The 18,604-nt window shown below is 30.0% G+C and overlaps 2 protein-coding genes across 8 annotated transcripts in view; one reads left to right on the top strand and one right to left on the bottom strand.

The window, feature by feature from the left end:
* Positions 1 to 21: 21 nt before the first annotated feature.
* On the top strand, positions 22 to 6,974 carry LOC107454764 (mitochondrial transcription rescue factor 1). Of its 2 annotated transcripts, none has more exons than XM_016072054.4 (4): positions 22 to 138; positions 2,381 to 2,526; positions 5,095 to 5,167; positions 6,664 to 6,974. In XM_016072054.4, the coding sequence occupies exons 2-4, from the start codon at positions 2,423 to 2,425 to the stop codon at positions 6,868 to 6,870; spliced, it is 384 nt and encodes a 127-aa protein (XP_015927540.2). In that variant the 5' UTR covers positions 22 to 138; positions 2,381 to 2,422; the 3' UTR covers positions 6,871 to 6,974. The 2 variants fall into 2 exon arrangements, with proteins under 2 accessions (XP_015927540.2, XP_015927539.2); XM_016072053.4 differs by having other exon boundaries at positions 60 to 506.
* Positions 6,975 to 7,840: 866 nt separating this feature from the next.
* The window catches only part of dgo (ankyrin repeat domain containing protein 6 diego), a 129,168-nt gene continuing 118,404 nt past the window's right edge, over positions 7,841 to 18,604 (bottom strand). For all 6 annotated transcript variants that reach the window (XM_043040551.3, XM_043040552.3, XM_043040556.3 and 3 more), the window contains 5 exons: positions 17,059 to 17,157; positions 15,305 to 15,403; positions 11,803 to 12,003; positions 11,318 to 11,500; positions 7,841 to 9,077 (listed from right to left, as the gene is read on the bottom strand). In XM_043040551.3, the coding sequence (XP_042896485.2) occupies positions 7,887 to 9,077; positions 11,318 to 11,500; positions 11,803 to 12,003; positions 15,305 to 15,403; positions 17,059 to 17,157 (1,773 nt within the window). In that variant the 3' untranslated portion in view covers positions 7,841 to 7,886. The remainder of the gene's footprint in view (positions 9,078 to 11,317; positions 11,501 to 11,802; positions 12,004 to 15,304; positions 15,404 to 17,058; positions 17,158 to 18,604) is intronic.

Raw genomic sequence — 18,604 nt, 5'->3', positions numbered from 1 at the left:
TAACGCTGACCGTAATTGAGTAAGAACTGCAAGTAACTGAAACTGTAACCAATAACTCTCATTTTGTTTATTTTGATTCTGACTGCAGAAATGAGCTTACTTTAATCTCTCGACTAACATTCAAATCAGTATCTTAATGTAAATAATTGTTTTGTTAAATAATAAATTATTCTTTGTATATATATATATAATTAACATTTACTAGTGAAATTTAAGAATCTATTTATTTTGTGTTCAATTAATGTCAATTTATAATAAGTTTTGAGATGCGCTCAATTCCATGTATACGAAGTACCTTTTTGAAGATTTCTTATTTTTGTACGCCGAAATATAACTGTACCCTTTCATCTTTTCGATGCAATGGAACTTTAACATCCTTTAATACCATTAAAGTGAAAATCTGTACTGATGAAACTTCAAAAGCTTGCTACATTAAAAATAATCATATAATTAACTCCTTACGAGCTTACTCGAAAAAGAAGAAATCTAAAAAAGCGGCTCTAGAGGTGTGAACTACCTTATACTTTTATCTCCTATTTTATGCTCTTAATTCGACATGTATCGTAAATAATTTAATGATGAGTTCATGCATCATCTGAAAATGTATAGCACTTTAAATATTAGGAAATTTATACATCTTCTTGCGATATACTTTGTCTCTATACTGTGAATAAAATAAAATTTCCTGTCACGATATATGTACCATTTCTACGGATAGAAGGGATATTTCAGTATTGTTATCTGTTGAGCCAACTACAATCGCCAAGGTGCTAAATAGATTCTAAACTTGCAATTAAAAAAAAAAATTAGGTGTTTGCCTGGGAGTGCCTACGAGTTATACCTTTCGACGTGGTCACTTTCTGTGACGTTTTTTTATTTATTTTTTATTGTTTCTCGTGAATCATTGAACAGAAGTTGCCAAGACTTGGCAATTATTCTGCCCCAGATCACGATACAGAAATCTTCCCATATGAAAAAAATTTAGTCAAGTCCTAAAGATAAGTTGCTAAAAGATTTCATTCACCTGTACATTTTCACAGTTAAATGAGTGTGATTTCTTCAGATCTGGAACTATTCATTCAAATTAAATTCAAACACTGGTATTTATATGTAAGGTCTGCTCAAACACTGGTATATATGTGTATACCCATTAGCAGAATATTTTCAAATGTTCTGCAAACATTTCACAGTGAAATAAAGTCAAGTTTACTTTAAAATAAATTTTCATTTATTAAAAAACAGGATCATACACAGATACACTACATTAATTTTTAAGCCAAGGCAAATGTTCTTGATTTGTTACTTTTTCAAGCACTTTTGAAGTACAAAATTTTGTTGATGATGAATTAATATAATGCCTATGATATGAAGGTCCGAACATTAAAATAAGCGCTGCCTTAAAAATCTTTTGAATTGACAAGTGCGCAGATGGTACACCATTTGCAATCACAAACATCTGCTGATCTGTTGTTCCAACTGCTATTAAACCTTCAGATCATTATGGTCTATAGAAGAATGTATGAGATTAGGGTTGGGGATTGTTATGCAAGACTACTGGAGGCGGGAGAGGGATTCACTGGAAAATCCATGTCGCTTATTCAAGATACAAATTGTTCTGCAGGACTTCGTTTGTTCTGCGACATACGTAACAGTTTTAGGCACTTTCTGCTTCTGGGTGTGTATGTACATTTAAACTTTGAATCTGTTCCTCCCCAATGAAATTTATTAATAGATATATAAGGGGTGGAAATTTTTTTAAAGTGGTAGCAAAAATGAGATTTATCTAGATGTTTTACGCTGTCAATAAATATTTAATTCTAAAGAAATATATATATGGGTTCAAAAAATAACTTGGAAATATTTTCGTCATTCACAAATGAGAGATAAATGTCAGTGTTTTTCTGTAGTCTTGAAAAATCCTAGCTACCACTCATTTATTTTATTCAGGTCGTGGAAACCCTGACAAAAATTTACTTTGCTTTTAGAAAATATTTTATAAAAAAAATGGTTATTTATAAATAAATTAAAACATGAAGTTTTAAGACATTAAAATAGTAAAGAGAAAGATCACTTATAAAATTTAAATGTTCTTTGCTTCTAAAAATTCTCAGCTATTTGGAATTATTTTTTGGAGGTCTTGGCAACTTTTACTGATATCACTTATAAGTCCATTTTTTTATTATTATTTCATATTTTATATTAATTTATGATTTTTCAATGTACATTTACTCTACAAATTTATTACTCATTTGCTTAATTAATCAAAAATTTGCCTCATCCATACTTTCCTTTATGTCTGATTTTATTATAATTCTTTGAATCAAATTCAACCTGGAAAATAAAGTTTTAATAACTTGAAAATACTAATATATGCTCATAGGAAGAAGAAAGTGATAACGATGAAGATGAGTCATTTGAGACTATGGAAGATGATGTTATTGAGGACAACTATAACATCACAAGTAGAACGATTCCATCCATGCGCATTGATACAGTGATTAAAGCTGCATTGGGTGTGACAAAAAAGTAAGTCTTTTAAATATTTTGATTTAAATAATGTGAAACCTTTTGTGATATTAAGATATTATATGAAATCTGTATAATTCTGTTCAAATTATTTTGTTTATTTATTAAGTTTTTAGTGTAGCAATTTGTAAATTTTTTAAGTTTATGTTTATTCATCTAAAAAACCAATAGACAAACTCTTTCAAAATTTGATTTAAAAAAAATAATGGATCCCCAACTAAAGTAATTAAATTCTATATAAAATCATTGAATTAATTGTATGTTATTTTAAATAATTTTTCTAAGAACTTCTTTGTTAATTTACATAATTTTTACCACATGCAAATCTGTGCAAAACAGGCAATTCATGTTTCTTTCTCTCTATCTCTCTCCTTTTTTTTTCCCCTTAAGTAAAAGTTAATTTTCTAAAATCATTAAAATTGCATAATTAAATATTAACCTTATTAATTATAAACTTCTTTAAATTATCCAGTATAAATTAGAGAGCACTAACCTTCGTGACCATCCCATAGAGAAAAAAAAATGGGAGGTAATTGTGAAACTGTCATTTCGTAACCCGAATGTTTTTTTTTTTTTTTTTGCAAATCCCTCTTTTGCTCCATAGAGTGGATTTTCTCGATGAACATAGTCTGCATTATGACTCATTATTAAAGCAATATTGATTAATTAGCTAGAAAAGTTTCCCACGGTCATTAACACCATTTTGAGCTAATTCTTTTATTGTATAAATGATTTGTTTGTGACAAAGCTTTTTGAGTTACACAAGAGACGTTTCTGTAAAATGTTTGAAAAGTTATCTACCAGAATTTTTTTTTTTTTAAAAGAATGCAAAATTTATTTATTTATTTTAAGTATTCATTTAAGCTTAGGTTTATAAATCTTGTTTGCCATAGGCACTTAGAGATCGTAACTGACACCCAATACTATAGTAAAATCTAGCATAACAGCAAAAAGCCAATACACTAAATACTATTACGTAACATAACGCTTAAAAATTAGCCATGGCCCCTAAAATTTTGCATTTTTGTAGATCCCTTTTATTTAGCAAAAGTATAGTTAATTTTAACATTAATCAAGCACTTTTGTGGACAACATTTAGGTAATAATATAATAATGCAGGAAATAATAAAATGCCCACTTTAAAATACTTCAATAATTATTTTATTTTAATGTATAATAATGGAGAGTTGTTTGAAAATGGAGTGATAATAATATTCTAATTATAGAGTTGCTTGAAAAGTTCATTATTCAATAATAAAATTTAATTCTTTCCTAAACAAAAAAACTACAACTTTTAATGTGGTTGTAATAAATAAATAACAATTACTTTTTCACGTAATTCTCAACTCAACTCATTAATTTGTATTATTTTTGTTTTCTGTAGTTGTTAAAAAACAAAGATAGAATTTTTTAGAATGTATTGACAGAATAGCAGTATTCTTTAGATAATATTTTATCGCAAGTATCAAAATTTAAAAAAAAAAATTGTAAAATGGCAAACAAAACTTTTTTTAAAAAAATGTTACTTTTTTTTATTATTTTTATTTTTAAAATTAAATATATTTCTATTAAAAATATATCTTTTAAAAGAATATAAAATATTCCTCCATACATTACCATCATAATATATTTGACAGTCAAAAAATTTTGCTTAGATACATTTAATTTAGTTTCTGTAATCACTTGTTTTTATTACAGTATTAGCCGAGTATTAATGTAAAGTCTAAGAACAATAGTATTTAAAACTCAGTAATAAAGTTGTTTTGAAAAAATAATGTAATTTTGCAAGAAATTAAGATTTTATTGTAAAATTTTGCACATAAGCTTCAATAAATGATAACAATATTTCATAAACATTTCAAAATGATCAGATAAAAATTGTGTTTTTTTTTATTTTGAATTACTATTCTCTAGTTTCCTTACAATTTTTATCATTCATTTAATCATTTCACTTGTAAAGTGTGGGAAACTTTAGCTTCATACTTGCATGGATATGAAGCTTTACACTATCAGAAGCCAAAACAGATCATTGACTGCATTGATAATTGGATAAAAAAATTTCAAAATTAGTCAAATTTAACTGTCGATATCAGAAATCAAAATCTTCAAGCACTTTCATATACTTATTATTTCAACTCTTTTCAATTAATGCTCAAAAAATGGGGGAAATTCCAAAATTTTCGATGTAATTTAATGTCGAATGCATAAATTTGTGTTCCATTGAGATAACCTTGTGGTGTCAGGTTTCTGTGCAAAAACTTTCGAGTTAAAAGGAGATCGTGGTTACAAAATGATCTCTTAGGATTTGTCTTCCTTTTTCTTTGTTTTATGGACCCTCTTGGCTCAAAACCGCTTTTTACAGAAATGTTAAATGCCTTAACCTAAAATGCCATTGCATATGATTTAGTCGGAATTTGCAGCAATGTATCTGCATTCATCTTTTCTACTGTTAAAGTCAAAATTTTGTCCAGCCTAAATACAATTCAATTAAGAATTGTTAAAAATTGTCAAAATATTTCTTCCTTTTGGAATTGTGTATGTGTTGAATAATTTTTCTTTCTATTTAAGGAAAGTTGAAAAGGAGTTTTATGCTAACAACTTGAGATTGAATGGAGCGTTAGTTTCGAAAAAATCTATAAATGTGAGTATTTAATAAAATCGCTGGTAAAATAAAATGTCCAATACTTTGTTAAATTTTAGAATAAATTTCTATATTTTTGCAATACAATTAAGCTTTAATTTTTTTCTGTGCATCTTAAATTTATTAGTTTCATAGTTTTTCAGAACCACTTGATAATTATTAGTAAAATTGCCTAACTTTGATTAAGTATTGTGGCAACATATATCCTCTTTTTGTCTAAAATTTCATCCAGAAAAAGGGGTAAATTGCAAAATCTCATTGTAATATTGAAATTAGAAAGTTTTTGATATGCAGTGTCCAATTAGGCACAGGGTTTCTCCTTTACCCCAGCACTCCCTATCCCCCCCCCCAAAATGACCTTACTACTTTACTGAAATGTATGTTTTAACAAATTTATTAAATAAATTAAAATTGGCAAAAAATACTATGAATTTAGACTAATTAAATGAATTCGTACAGGAGTCTAACTGTCAGAACTGGGTTGACATAAAAATTTTAAATAGTAATGAATGGGTCTGATTTCTTTTATAATGAAGAACTGGGTAAAAAAAATTTCAATAAAATTATAATTAAACAGTCACGTTAAAAAATACTCATTTTATGAAATAATTGTATTTTAGAAAAATACAAAATATTTATTGACCAGTTAGTGTTATTGGTAGAACTTTTCAATATTTATCATTATTGAGGGAATAATTATTTATAATAATTATTCCCTCATTTCTTTTAAATATTTTTCATTCAATTATGGAATGTTAATTCGACTATTCATTCCTTAAAACTAGCAGAAATATTAAAATCAATCTACAAATCGCATAGATAACATGCCACCGCTATCGTATATCGGAAATTAATTTCTCGATTTGGTGTTACAGTGTTTTTATTATTGTAAGGTATATGGTAAAATAAGTTTACATTTTCATTGAAGGAAATCCTATATTTTAATTGATAAATAAAATGTCTTAAATACATTCTTTTATTAAGGTAATAAAGTGAGTTAAAATATTAAACACGCATGAGATTCTTCCGGCTTTCTAAACTTTAGATGAAATAAAATGTCTAAATTTTATTATTATTTAATGCTCATTTATAATGATTCCTATATAAGACTTAATATTTTGTTCGGCTGTTAATATACATATATTGTTTGAAAAAATACCCTTTTAAGAAGTATAAGTAATTTATGTGTCATCTTTTTGTGTGTAATAGTTTCACATGCTTTTCTATTTTATTTTTTCATAATTTCCTTTGATAAGTATTTACAGATTTTTTGTTCTGTAATAGCCTTTTTTATGGTGGTTAGAGGATGATCTTAGAGTGTTCAAATCCTTTTTGGCAGCCAGCCAACTTCTCTCTCACACACACTCTCCTCCACAGTTCTTTTCCCACTTTTATACTTGATTGAAATGAAGAAAAACCTGTCTGTGTTGGGTTTCTTCAAACCCTGATATATTAATCAGTGCCAAATAAAACTAATTGTAACTAAATTCTTTCAGATTGGTGAAGGAGATGAAGTGGATACTGTAAAAGGTCTCAGTCCAGACAATGATTGTTTCTTATTGGTTGATAGAGTGACTGTCAAGTCTGTTGGGAAAGTAACTGGTACTGGCAACTATCCTGTTAAATTTCAAGTCTTCAAAGGTTTGACCATAGAGAATTACAATGATCCTTGGATAAAATCATCACCTAATGATCCTGATTGAAAATAAATATTAATTAATAATTATTTTTTTAAGGGTGTTTGTTAAAAATCCAGTATATTTGTTATGTATGAAGAAAGAAGTAATAAAATATTTAGTGTTTTTAATTGTTCTAGCTGAGTAAATATTTCTTTTAATACTGCTATTTAAATTTTATGTTAAGTTAATGTAAACTTATATTGTATGTCAAATCATTCACAACAGGCTATTTCATAAATACGGAAAATATTTGTGTACAAATTTCAAGTTATTTGAATCAGCAGGTTCAATAATATTTGTTGACTGTTAACATCATTTTTGAATTTCAAAATTTTAGTTTGAGAAGGCTCATATTATATATTTTTGTTTGGTTATCCAGGTATAAAAAAAAAAATGAAAGGAATCTATTTTGTTTCCAAGCTGCTTAAGTAATTCTCCAGATTTTGCAGTTGTATTCAAAATTACCCTTTTAGTAAATCACTGTTTAATATTTTGAAATATCTTTTGTTTCATCTTTTCTTTTAAATATGTTTGATAGAACCTTCTTACCCAAATTATTTTTTTTTTAGATTTTAAGTATTATTATTTTATTTATTTTTTTTTTTACTTAGTTATACGTTAATACAGATATTCTATTAACTTCTAAAAAAATTTAAAAATAATTCTGGAAAGAAAATTAAATTTTGCTTTGTAAAATAAAATTTAATTAGAAAGTTTCATTAAATACTTTTAATGAATCAAGTAAGACAAAAAAAAAAGTTTTAACAGTTTAATGAATAAAGACATTGTTTGTTTTAGATATATTTTAATAAGTTATGTACCTCATGATTTTGTGGTGACCAAAAAACTGAATATAATAAATTAAGACTGAATACAAAATTAATTTTAATGCTTAAATGATACCTTAAATAAAAAATAATTCTTAATTATTGTTTATTCCATTTTTAAGAAGAAAAGAAAATCTGACTTCAATTAATAATAAACTTAAACAAAGTAGGAAATGAAAAATAATTTATTTTTTTACATAATTTTATAGTAAATTAAACGAAACTGGATCCATCATTGTCAAGTGTAGGTGGCAACATTGTGTTACCTTCATTAATATGTCCATTGTGATTGTTTGATGACAAAGTATCTTTTTGCAGCATTGGTAAGCCATTTGTTTGAGTTCTATGTGGCGTTTTAAATTCAATTGGCTTAGCCTCTACTGATAAAGTTCTATTTTTGTCTTGACTAATTGTACAAAAAGGTGGCTTTATTGTCATATAATTTCCCTGACTTTTGGAAGCATCTGTTAGAAAACCAGATTTCTTATTATCATAATGTTCAAATTGATTTTCTGTCCGATCCGGAGTTTGGCCGTAAGAGTGATTCCGCCAGATTGCACCACTTGCTCCTGAACTAGTATTTCGAGTTTGTGAATCTTTTGAAACATTTGCATATAGCCTACTGTTTGGAGTGTCCCTTGTATCTATGAAACTTGGTTTTGATGCTGCTGAATTGGCAATTGACACAGAAGCATTCGAATTATAGTCTGTTCTATCTGTGAGGCAGCTCGTCAAATCGCCTTCACTTCGACTTTCCCGCTTCAGCTCGGGGTAACCGAGTAATTTCATTTTTAATCTGGATATGTTAGGCATGTGGTGATTTCCTTTTGGTTTTGTGCCACACTGAGCTGGGTTCAAGTGTATCCTGTTATAATTGCTGTTATTTGTGAATCTCGACATGCCCGTTATCGTGCTCGATAGCATTGACACGCTGTTGTGGTTACTGTTCGTTTCGGACAGCATGTCTTCTGATTTTGATCTGGTTAGAAAATAGTTATTGTGCATGTGGTGGTTTGGATTTCCATTAGGTAGGGTATTTTTACAGTATCCATTGCTTTGTGAGTGACCACTTTGAGTGGTACTCATCAAGGACTTCATTTCTGATTTCAGAAGCTTGGCACAGTTTTCTTGCTGCTGTTCTAATTCCCGTCTCTCACGGAAAAGTCTTCGATCTATCCGTTCTGCACACTCCCCTCTCTCTAGGGCCAGACTCTCCTTCATTCTCTGATTGAGATTGAAGAGTTGGTCATGCGTTCTTTGTTCGAGGTGAGTGATTTTAGCCTTCAGATCTTCGTTCCGGCTGTCTATGTGGTCCAGGAGCTCTTTTTTGTTGGCATCCAGCTTCTTCTCTACGTGATTGAAGAAGGGAGCACAGTAACACATGTATCCGAGTCCCCTGGGACCCTAAAAATTCAAAAATGTTTATTTTAGATAAAATTTTGCATTTTTTTTAAAAAATATATATGGATTTGTATAATACAGGGTTTGTAGCGTTTTTGAAAAGTGCTTAAAGGTCCTTCTTTTTGATTTACGTTTTTTAAAGCCCTTAAAGGTGCTTTTTTAAAAGAGATTTTTTCTTTACCCTATTGATTGTCGTTCTAAATTACGAAAAATGCATGATTTTCGTAATTTTCTCTGGAATATTTATCAGAGACTAGTTATTTTATCATGATTATGTAAAGTTTTTGAAAATGTTTTTGAATTTTATTGATTTTATGTTTATTACTGCATAAATCCTAATTATGATTTTTTTTGGAAAGTGATTTAAAATGTTTTTTGACTGCTCAAAAAGTATTTGAAAGGTGCTTATTTTTTATTGAAAAATCTGGCTACACACCCTGTAATAGAAATTCACATAATAGTATTTTGCTATTAGTCTACTCACTGTCCCAAAAAGTTTTCTTTAATTGATTCGTAAAATCAATAAATAAGAAACAGAAATGTACAGTCTGCTGTATTTTGCTTAGGAAACTAGTGGATTTATTAGTGAAATGAACATTTCAATCTCTTTCCGATTTTCTTTAATTGATTTTTAATTGTTTATTATTTTGATAAACTTGGCATCAATGTATTTGAATTCAATATTAATAATCAAAACAAATCAAGAAATGTAAAAAAGAAATATTTTTTAACACATTTTATGTGGGCTATTTTTGTCATAATTTTCCAAAAATGTAATTCAGCTGTTATAGATTAAAATTTAAAGAAATGATAGACTAGATATTGAATACATGATTTTTGAATCATTTACATTTGTAGTAGTAACAAATAATTTATATCTTTGAAAAACAGATCAAAAACAAAACTGCTTTGCTTCCACATTTTAAACTTAGATATAATTGCTGAAATTGCGTATTAACTTTTTACATTTTAAATTATTTTTTATACATGACTCACGTGCAACATGGTAATATTATACTAAATATCGAAGTTTTTCAATAATGAAAGAAATAAGCAGTCCATAGTCCAATATTTAATTCCATTTTTTCAAATTATAACTGGAAACATCCGCAATATTTGATGTAAAAAAGTCTCAAAATATAACTTTTTTGTTTAATTTGAGTTATATTTGTTGAATAGTAAAATTCTCTGTTCATAAGTCATATAGGCTCTTATTAGTTTATTTTAAAATTTAATAAAGTGGCTTTTCATTGAAATTGAGATAATGTTACAACGTCAAAGAAAATGTTATGCCTTATGCTCACAGAACCCTTTATGGGATCAAGCCATGAGGGCTCAAAGCTTAAGACTTTGAGCTTCCATTATAAAGTATTGAGGTTCTATTCCAGGTGATGACTAGAAGCCCACTCAGCTGGAGTTTAATGGATACCACCATGTCTGCAAACTAAAGGCAATTGGTGTGCAATTGTGACCACAACATGCCTTTACCTTTCTGGCCACAATGAGCTGTTTAGGAATGCTTTACGCTTTCTTTCTATGTTGATCAGAAATCAGGTTTAGTGCCTTGTAAATTCATAAAATAACATCTTGAAAATTAATTTAATAGAGCAGTTAATTCATTTTTAATAAAATTAGCGGCTTTGTAAGACTTACCCTGACGTTAAAAAGTTATAAAAGTGTTTTAATTAGAGTTGGTAATTCAACATTTTTCCATTTCCATTACTCCAATAACATGGGGTAAACTGGTTGATGTAGGAAAGCTAGCAGCAAAAAGTTTGGAAAAAGCTGAAACTGACTCTCAGAACTTTGATGAATAAACCTTCTACAGAAAACTCAATCCGAGATACATAGAATTACTTAGACCTTCCAGATATATGCTGGATAAGGTCCTTTTTGTCTAAGCAAAGTAATTAGTCCTTAAAACCTTTTTAACACAATTAATTTATAAATTTTAAATCTTTTATGCTTAAGAACTATACCAAACATTTGCCTAAACGTAGTATAGTTAGCCATAAACGTAGTATAAGTTAATAAAAAATTTATTGAGTCTGAACTCGACGTAACCTGAAAACTTTTTTCAGCAAACTAGCCCACAGCAGTCTCGGGTTTGGGCTGAGCTCGTCTCATTTCTATGTCATACCTTTTCAAACTCGTGACTATTTTCAAAGATACAGCCATGGGACTGAATATATTTTAAATGTTGGTTTTCTAAAAGAAAAAAAATAATTGCTGGTGTCCCTTACCTTTTTTATATTCCCTGCAAGATCAGCATAATACTGCTCTCCATTTTTCAATGGTTCTTGAGGTAGTGACTGTAATTTAATGGAAGGGAAGTAATTTGTGTCAGGATACATGTGACATCCATACGGACTGACATTCCCCTTCTTCTCTTTCTCGTTAAAATGAACTTTGTGGTGCTTTTTGCTCTGCAAATAAAACCTCTAAGTTATTCAAAAGCATATATATGAAAGGGTGAACAGCAAATAAATCACATAAGTATACTTGGTTTAAAATCAAATAGTAATTTTGAGCAAAAAGATATTCAAACTGTTTTTCCAGGTTGAGAGAAGGATTGCAACTAAATAACTAACTCAATGTGTTCTGTCATTATACTTATTTTTACCCAGACCGCATAGTTTTATTTCCTGGTATTTGTTATCAAATTTATATAACCTATAATGGTGGAATTGAAAAGCGACTCAGCTTTTAAAAATGAATGAGGTCAAACCTTTTTGTGTTTGTCCTTTTTTTCTTTGATGGCACTTTCCTGCGATGTACCGCTGTCCTTTTCTCTTTTCTTTGAAGATTTTGAATGTTTTTTAGACTGCTGATCTTGCACATGAATTAAAGTCACGGGTGGATTGTCCATCAATTTAACCACTTCTGTGAATTCTTTCCTTTCAGCAATGTCGTGAGCTGTTTCTCCTTGCTAAGGATAGATAAAAGAAATCAGTAAAATTAAAAAACTAAACTGAAGTTATTTTTAACTATGCAGACTAAGGTGACCTAACGTTCTCAAATCTTGAGGGCAGTCATTAAGATTGTTGTCCTCAAAAACTTTGAGAAACAGAAAATGTCCTCAAATCTTAACATATGCCCTCAAATGTGATTGAATTTCACCGAAAAAATTTCATCTTTTTTTTATATGTGCAGTGAAATATCAAAGAGTCAGTAATACGCATGATTTTTTTACTAATCAAGATGATTTTATTTTTTAGAGAATACAAGCGAAAGCAAAAAGCACCATACTAAAGTTATCCAATAGTCTTATAAATAATATTTTTTTTTTAAAAAAAGAAAGAAACAAGTTTTAATAATCATGTGTTTATTTATTTTACACGTGTTAAACAACTGCGTAATGTTATTTTATTTATCAAAACTGTTCAGTAATGAAATCAAGCTGGATGAAGATGTTTCGATACCTGATCTTAGTTATTGATTTAAAAAAAAAAAATCTTTGTTGGACATATAAATTAATACTTAACATAAATGCACGGATGTCCTCAAATTGTAAAATTCTTTGAGTACGCTCCATTGATTAGTCCCCAAATCATGGTTTAGAATTCTGGTTACCTTAATGTAGACTTATCTTCAATATGATAATTTGAGAACTTAGGAAAAGAACATATAGTCGTATATATAGTAAGCTTGACCTTTAGTCTAAATGAAAGTAGATTTTATAACATGAAGTCAATGCATTGCGAAAGCACAAATGATATCCTAAATTTTTATTCATAATTAAAAAATTCTGGACTCGACCACCTAGAATAAGAATCTCGTCACTCTTACTTCATTCAAAAAGAGGAATACAAGAGGTTTCACGTTTAATATGCAAATGACTCATTTGTTTAGTGGAAACATTATATTATGAAATTATTTCAAATAATTTGTCTAATTTTCAAATTGATAATCACGAAAACAAAAAAGTCGAACAAAATTTTGATTGCTTTTATTGGAATAAATGGTTCTGTGTGGATGTGAGCGTTCTAATAGGAATGGGTGCCAAAATAACATTTGGTCTAGGAAATAGGACTTGCTTTTTGACCTTTATAATGAACGGATCGTTAAGGTGGAGGTTGTACTAAAGAGTGTTAAGTTTCATTTTGAAAACGCTCAACTTTTTGGGCGTTGGAATATGTTATGAAAGTTGCAAGTGTATATATTTTGTAAACAGTGTTTCTACACGTTCTGATTTTTTTTCCTTCTATAATCTATACAATGTTTCACGGCAATTATGACAAACATTTTAATGTTGGCTAAAATATTAAACATGCATTTGAGAACGTGCCAACATAGCATGAAATTAAAATGGGGAGAAGGGATTATATTCATCAATATAGATTTTTTTTTAATGCTAAAAATAGATATTCCTAATGTTTCTATGCTCATTTCATTTAACAGGGTGCGTAGCGTTTTTAAAAAGTGCTTAAAGGTGCTTACTTTCGACTTTCATTTTTTAAAAGCCCTTAAAGGTGCTTTTCTCATTGGGTGTTTTTAAAAAGTGCTTAATTTTCCTTTTATTAAAATGAGATTTTTCTTTTACCGTGTTGATTTAGCTGCTAATTATGCAAAAAGACGCAGTTCACATTTTTCTATTCAGTGTTTTCAGAATTCATTCAATCCCAATCTATTTCGGCGTATTGTCTGTCCGTAGCGTATGAAAAAGCCATTCGTTTTATATGATTCAAAACTTCATGATTAAAAACAATACCAAAAGTTTTTTTTTTTTTTGACATGACGGTTGAAACAAGATAAAACCGTCAATTGTCAAAAACTTTTCAACCCTGCCCAAATATGATACTTTTTTAAAGTGTTTAAAAATATTTTTTGAATACTTGAAAAGTGCTTAAAAGGTGCTTATTTTTTGTTGAATAATTTGGCTACGCACCCTGTTTAATATCCATCAGATTTTTTACAATTAACTGTATTTTATTTTAGGTTTTCAAAACTTATAATTTTATTTCTTTCATAATATTTTCGAAACATTTGTACTCCTGTTTTGATTTTGGTCAAGATTTTGCGATTCAGTATTACACAGATAACTAGATAACGATATAACTTGATAACTCCAAAACTCTAGTGCAATGGGCAACTGCGCAACATTACGCGGTTGAGGATTCATGGTGCGAACCAGGTCCCCCAGATTCTAGATTGGATTTAAGCTTGATGATCAAGAGAATACAGTAAACTCATCCTGGTGCTCTTCCAACCTTTTCGAACTGTATGACTCGTTTCATCGTCCTGCTAGCAGATCCTATCACCCTGAGGAAAAACAATTCACATATTAGGGTGGACAGGGTCCGCAAGAACAAATGAGTACTTGCGTTGATCCATCGCACCTTCCGCAATGATGAGCACAGGATACCACAAAAATGTCCCCCTGACCATAATGTCCCTTCCTCCGTCTTGTTCCGGAAATTGTTTCAGAGTGTTTGCTTTTAGACGTTTCACGCCGTATACGTCAACATCCCTCTGTCCGATGGAACATAAAGCGTGATTTCTTACACCTCTCTGTCACTACTGAGACGTCTAGTTGCAGTACTGAGGAGCAAACTCCAGCCTTCGTCGTCGATGAACATAGGAACGTCAGCATAGGTTTATTTGCTGTAGAGGTCCAACGTTCGCTGTACGTCATTGAGGAGACACTTTTGGTAGCCCCTTGATTCATGTGGGCGGTCAGTTGCACGTCTATTCACCCGAATGCCAGCCATCGTTCACCTCTGTCATCTATGGCCCGTGGTGCACGGTATACTTTTACCATGGCGGCACAAGAATAATTTACAAAATTAGCCGTTTCGAAAATGCTTCTACTCTTGGCCAGAAAGGCAATGATCAAACCCGTTTGAACGTCAGATAAATCACACCGTTTCTGATTTACGTTAATGATTAAAACGATTTTTTATTCTATCCGGCATCTTTTAATACACTCCACAGCAATGTGTTGTCACATGCCTTCTTCTATGATATGTTATTTCACATTGACGTCAAAAGTAAGTGATGGTCAAATTAATAATGGGACTGGACTCTGGACCGTGTAGCTTTTTACATTGATGAAAGTAGAATATTTTAAATACACGCTCAAAATATTTTTAACAGTAAAATATTTTTTTGTATTTTTTTAAAAAAAAGTTTTTTTTTTCTCCATAGAAAGCATATTATTTGAGCCATTTAAGAAAATATTTTAATAAAAACTAAATTATTTTTTTCGAAAAGAAAAATGCATATCTTACATTATTTTTTATCTTCTGGTCACTTCCCGCTTCAAGAAGAATCCTTGTTAGCTTATTTCGACCCATAGCTGCTGATATATGCAATGCTGTGTCACCATTCTATTAAAAGCGATCACAATAATTACTTAAAATACATTATTATAATCATAATTGTTACTTAACCATAATAATCATCGACAACCAGTTTAATGGAAGTTATAATCAGTGTTTAAATTTTATACATTGTTTTAGTGTGAATACCTAAACTAAAAAGATACGAGTCTTGTATTAACAACATGGCTTATTGCTATCCGAATTAAAATGTACTCATTAAACTAACAAAACTAATTCAACTAGATACACTATCATGCCAAAAGTATCCGAAAACTCACGTAAAGAAGTTGATCTGGACCATGATGGTGTGGTGGTTGTTTTCCGTAGTTTGGACTAGATCCTTCAGTTCCTAGGATTTTATTACCGACTCAATCCTGACTTTTACGACTATCAATGTTCAACTCCATAGCCTTGTAATTTTGAGCCTAACCCAGAAGACAAGAGAACTCCTGAACCAAGCATTGGGGCAAATTAGCTTCCGTGTAGAACTTTTTGATGAAACTCTCATTTGTCTCAATGAAACTCTCATTTGTCTCATGGAGAGAAACACCAATCAAGATTTGAACCCATGGTGTCTACCAGTGAGTATGAGGATATTTTACTTCCACACTGTGGTCGGTGCGAGCCGAGAGCAGATTTCTTATCAACCAGCCCCCACTGACATTCAAACCTGATACGCGCGTCATTGGCGCAACGCCTTATCCCCTGAGCCACCTCAGTTAAGTTCCTGTGGTTGTAAACATGAACAATGAAATGTATGTGGACATTTTTAACAAAACTGCTCTCTCGACTCTATGACGATGCTCTATTTCCGCGATATTCTACTTCCGGGACGGCCCATACTAAAGCAATCATGGTTTTACGAAATGGGTGTTCAAAAACTGAACTGGTCTTCACAAAGTCCTGATCCAAAAACCCATAGAACATCTTTGGGACGACTTTTTAGAATGCAAATAGCGTAACTTGCCAAATCGACCATCCACACGGCCAGCACACTTTTCATCTGTGATGGACCCCTGAAGTCAACTCGTATGGTCAGCTGACTAAAACTGGTTACCCCAGAAGTATGAAAGCTGGCATCGATGCAAAAAGAAGGACCAACAGTGGATTGCTGAAGCTGAGTGGATTTCAAGTGGCCATAAGGATTTTTTGGCCATTTAATGTATTCCGTATGTTTTGGATATTTTATATTTGAAAAGCTTACGAAAATTGGTTCCTGAATATATTATGTAGTGCCAATAAGAATGGCAGCACCCCAAGAAAATGTAGAGATTTTCGAACATGTAACTTTATTATAGGCATTTCAAAAATCCACCATTAACTTGAAATTTCCGTTACGAAAACCACCATTAACTCTTTTGAGTTAAATAAGAAAAAACTTAAAATATTTGTGCACTCTCCCTAATTAATAATGTAGTGACATGCATTTAGTCTTCATAAGTAAAAGTTTCTTATCTGAATAATTGAAATTTTCATTTCAATAAATTTGAATTAACACACATTAGCTTCTGAAACTTTGTGCATAATAAATCATTCAGTTGAGTGTCAATTATTAAAGTTTTATACATTACTTAATAAAAAAAATCTTCTTATCTTAATAACGTGTTAAACGGTATTGAAAACATAGTTAATAAGGAAAAGAACTACTCTGAGAATCATACCTTGTTTTTTTCATTTACATTACAGAAAGCACTAATTAATATTCTCAAAACACCGGCATGTCCATATCTAGCTGCTGTATGGAGGGGAGCATCACCATACTGAAAAAGAAATGTACAACTATTAAGCCTTTTGACGATATGAAATACATATTGGGAATCAGATGCTCTTTTTCTCGGAAAATGTATAATCAATTTAAACTTTCATTTTCTTCTCCACTTTAATGTGGAGATGTTTTAAAATTCAGAGAATTTGGTTTCTGTGTAAATAAAAAAATAAGTCAATGATGGAAATTAAAATAGAAATAAAACACCAAAATATGCACCATAAAAAGAAAAACGGAGCAAAAAAAACAAGGTTATTATTATTTTTTTTTTTAAATGGAAGAAACATTTAGTTTGTTTCCTGTGAAAGACTACATCAAAGTTGACTATTTTAACATGAATGTAAGGAGAAGCATCTTTTAATCAAAAAGCAATTTAACGAAGTCCTTAATAAAAAAGTGGAAATAGTAGATTTCATCTGATAAGATTAGAAAATTAAATAGGTAAGATAATTGAAACTGCGATTTTTACAATTTAAAATTACACTCTATAAATTTATTAAAATATAAAAAGTATTGCAAATTTTAAACCGAATCGCTATGTCTATATATATAGTGACTCTACTTTACTATATCAAAGATACCAACTGGCTCCGCTTTGTAAACAAATATTTTCTTGTGATAACTATTTTTAGTTTAGTAAATATGATTATAAACTATTCTTCCACCACAACAAATCAAATATACAAAGCCTGATATAAAATGTCCTTTAGCAGTAGATTGTAGTCATCTTGTTGGAAGACATTTAGAGAATTACCGAAAATGTCTCTTATTCAGGAAGTTTTATGTTTAACCCCTTAATGGTTTCATAATTTTGAAGAAGAAAAAAAAAAAAAACAGTCATAAAAGAATCCATTTTTTTTAATTCAAGAAATTATATAAATCCAAGAGCTATGACTAGATATATAATATATCTAGTCATTCTTAATTTTTGAGTTAATTTTTAACTTACATGTTTGATGCGTGCTGACATCTAGTTTAAAATAAACTATCTCTAAATGGATGGCAAATAGTCTGGAACTGTCACTTGGTGATTGGATTGAGAAATAAGCGTGATTCCTTTAATCATTTTAGTTAGTTACTTTCAAACACACCAGCTCGGAAATATCAGGGGCGCGAGAAATAGAGGGCGAAACATCACCCCGTTATTTTGACGGGAGAAAAAAGGAAGGGGTTAAATTCATTACCAATTTATAAAAACTTATACAAAATACGGAGCAGTTGGCATCCATGCAATATACAATAATTAAGCATTTCCTTCAATTTTTTCATTGCAAAGAAAGGCATATTTTTCAATTCTGATACTTTGTTTTTTAAGCGGGCATGATACATTATCTTGACATTTCTAAGTAATTTTCTAGTTCAATGCGATTTTCAAAAATGTTTATCGACGATAACTTTTTTAATTTTATTTTATTTTATTTTCAACCAAAAAGAAAAAGAAA

This window comes from Parasteatoda tepidariorum, chromosome 6 (assembly GCF_982258835.1).
Source record: "Parasteatoda tepidariorum strain Cologne lab strain chromosome 6, Ptep-v5.0, whole genome shotgun sequence".
Lineage (NCBI taxonomy): Eukaryota > Metazoa > Arthropoda > Arachnida > Araneae > Theridiidae > Parasteatoda > Parasteatoda tepidariorum.
The sequence above is the reverse complement of the archived record's forward strand: the minus strand, read 5'-3'. Positions and strand labels throughout refer to the sequence as shown.

Bases quoted from the DNA above. Each gene is read 5' to 3' on its own strand.
- LOC107454764 (XM_016072053.4), top strand. From the start codon at position 267: ATGCGCTCAATTCCATGTATACGAAGTACCTTTTTGAAGATTTCTTAT. The intron at 507-2,380 runs GTGTGAACTACC...ATATGCTCATAG, and splicing joins CTAAAAAAGCGGCTCTAGAG to GAAGAAGAAAGTGATAACGA. The intron at 2,527-5,094 runs GTAAGTCTTTTA...TTTCTATTTAAG, and splicing joins GCATTGGGTGTGACAAAAAA to GAAAGTTGAAAAGGAGTTTT.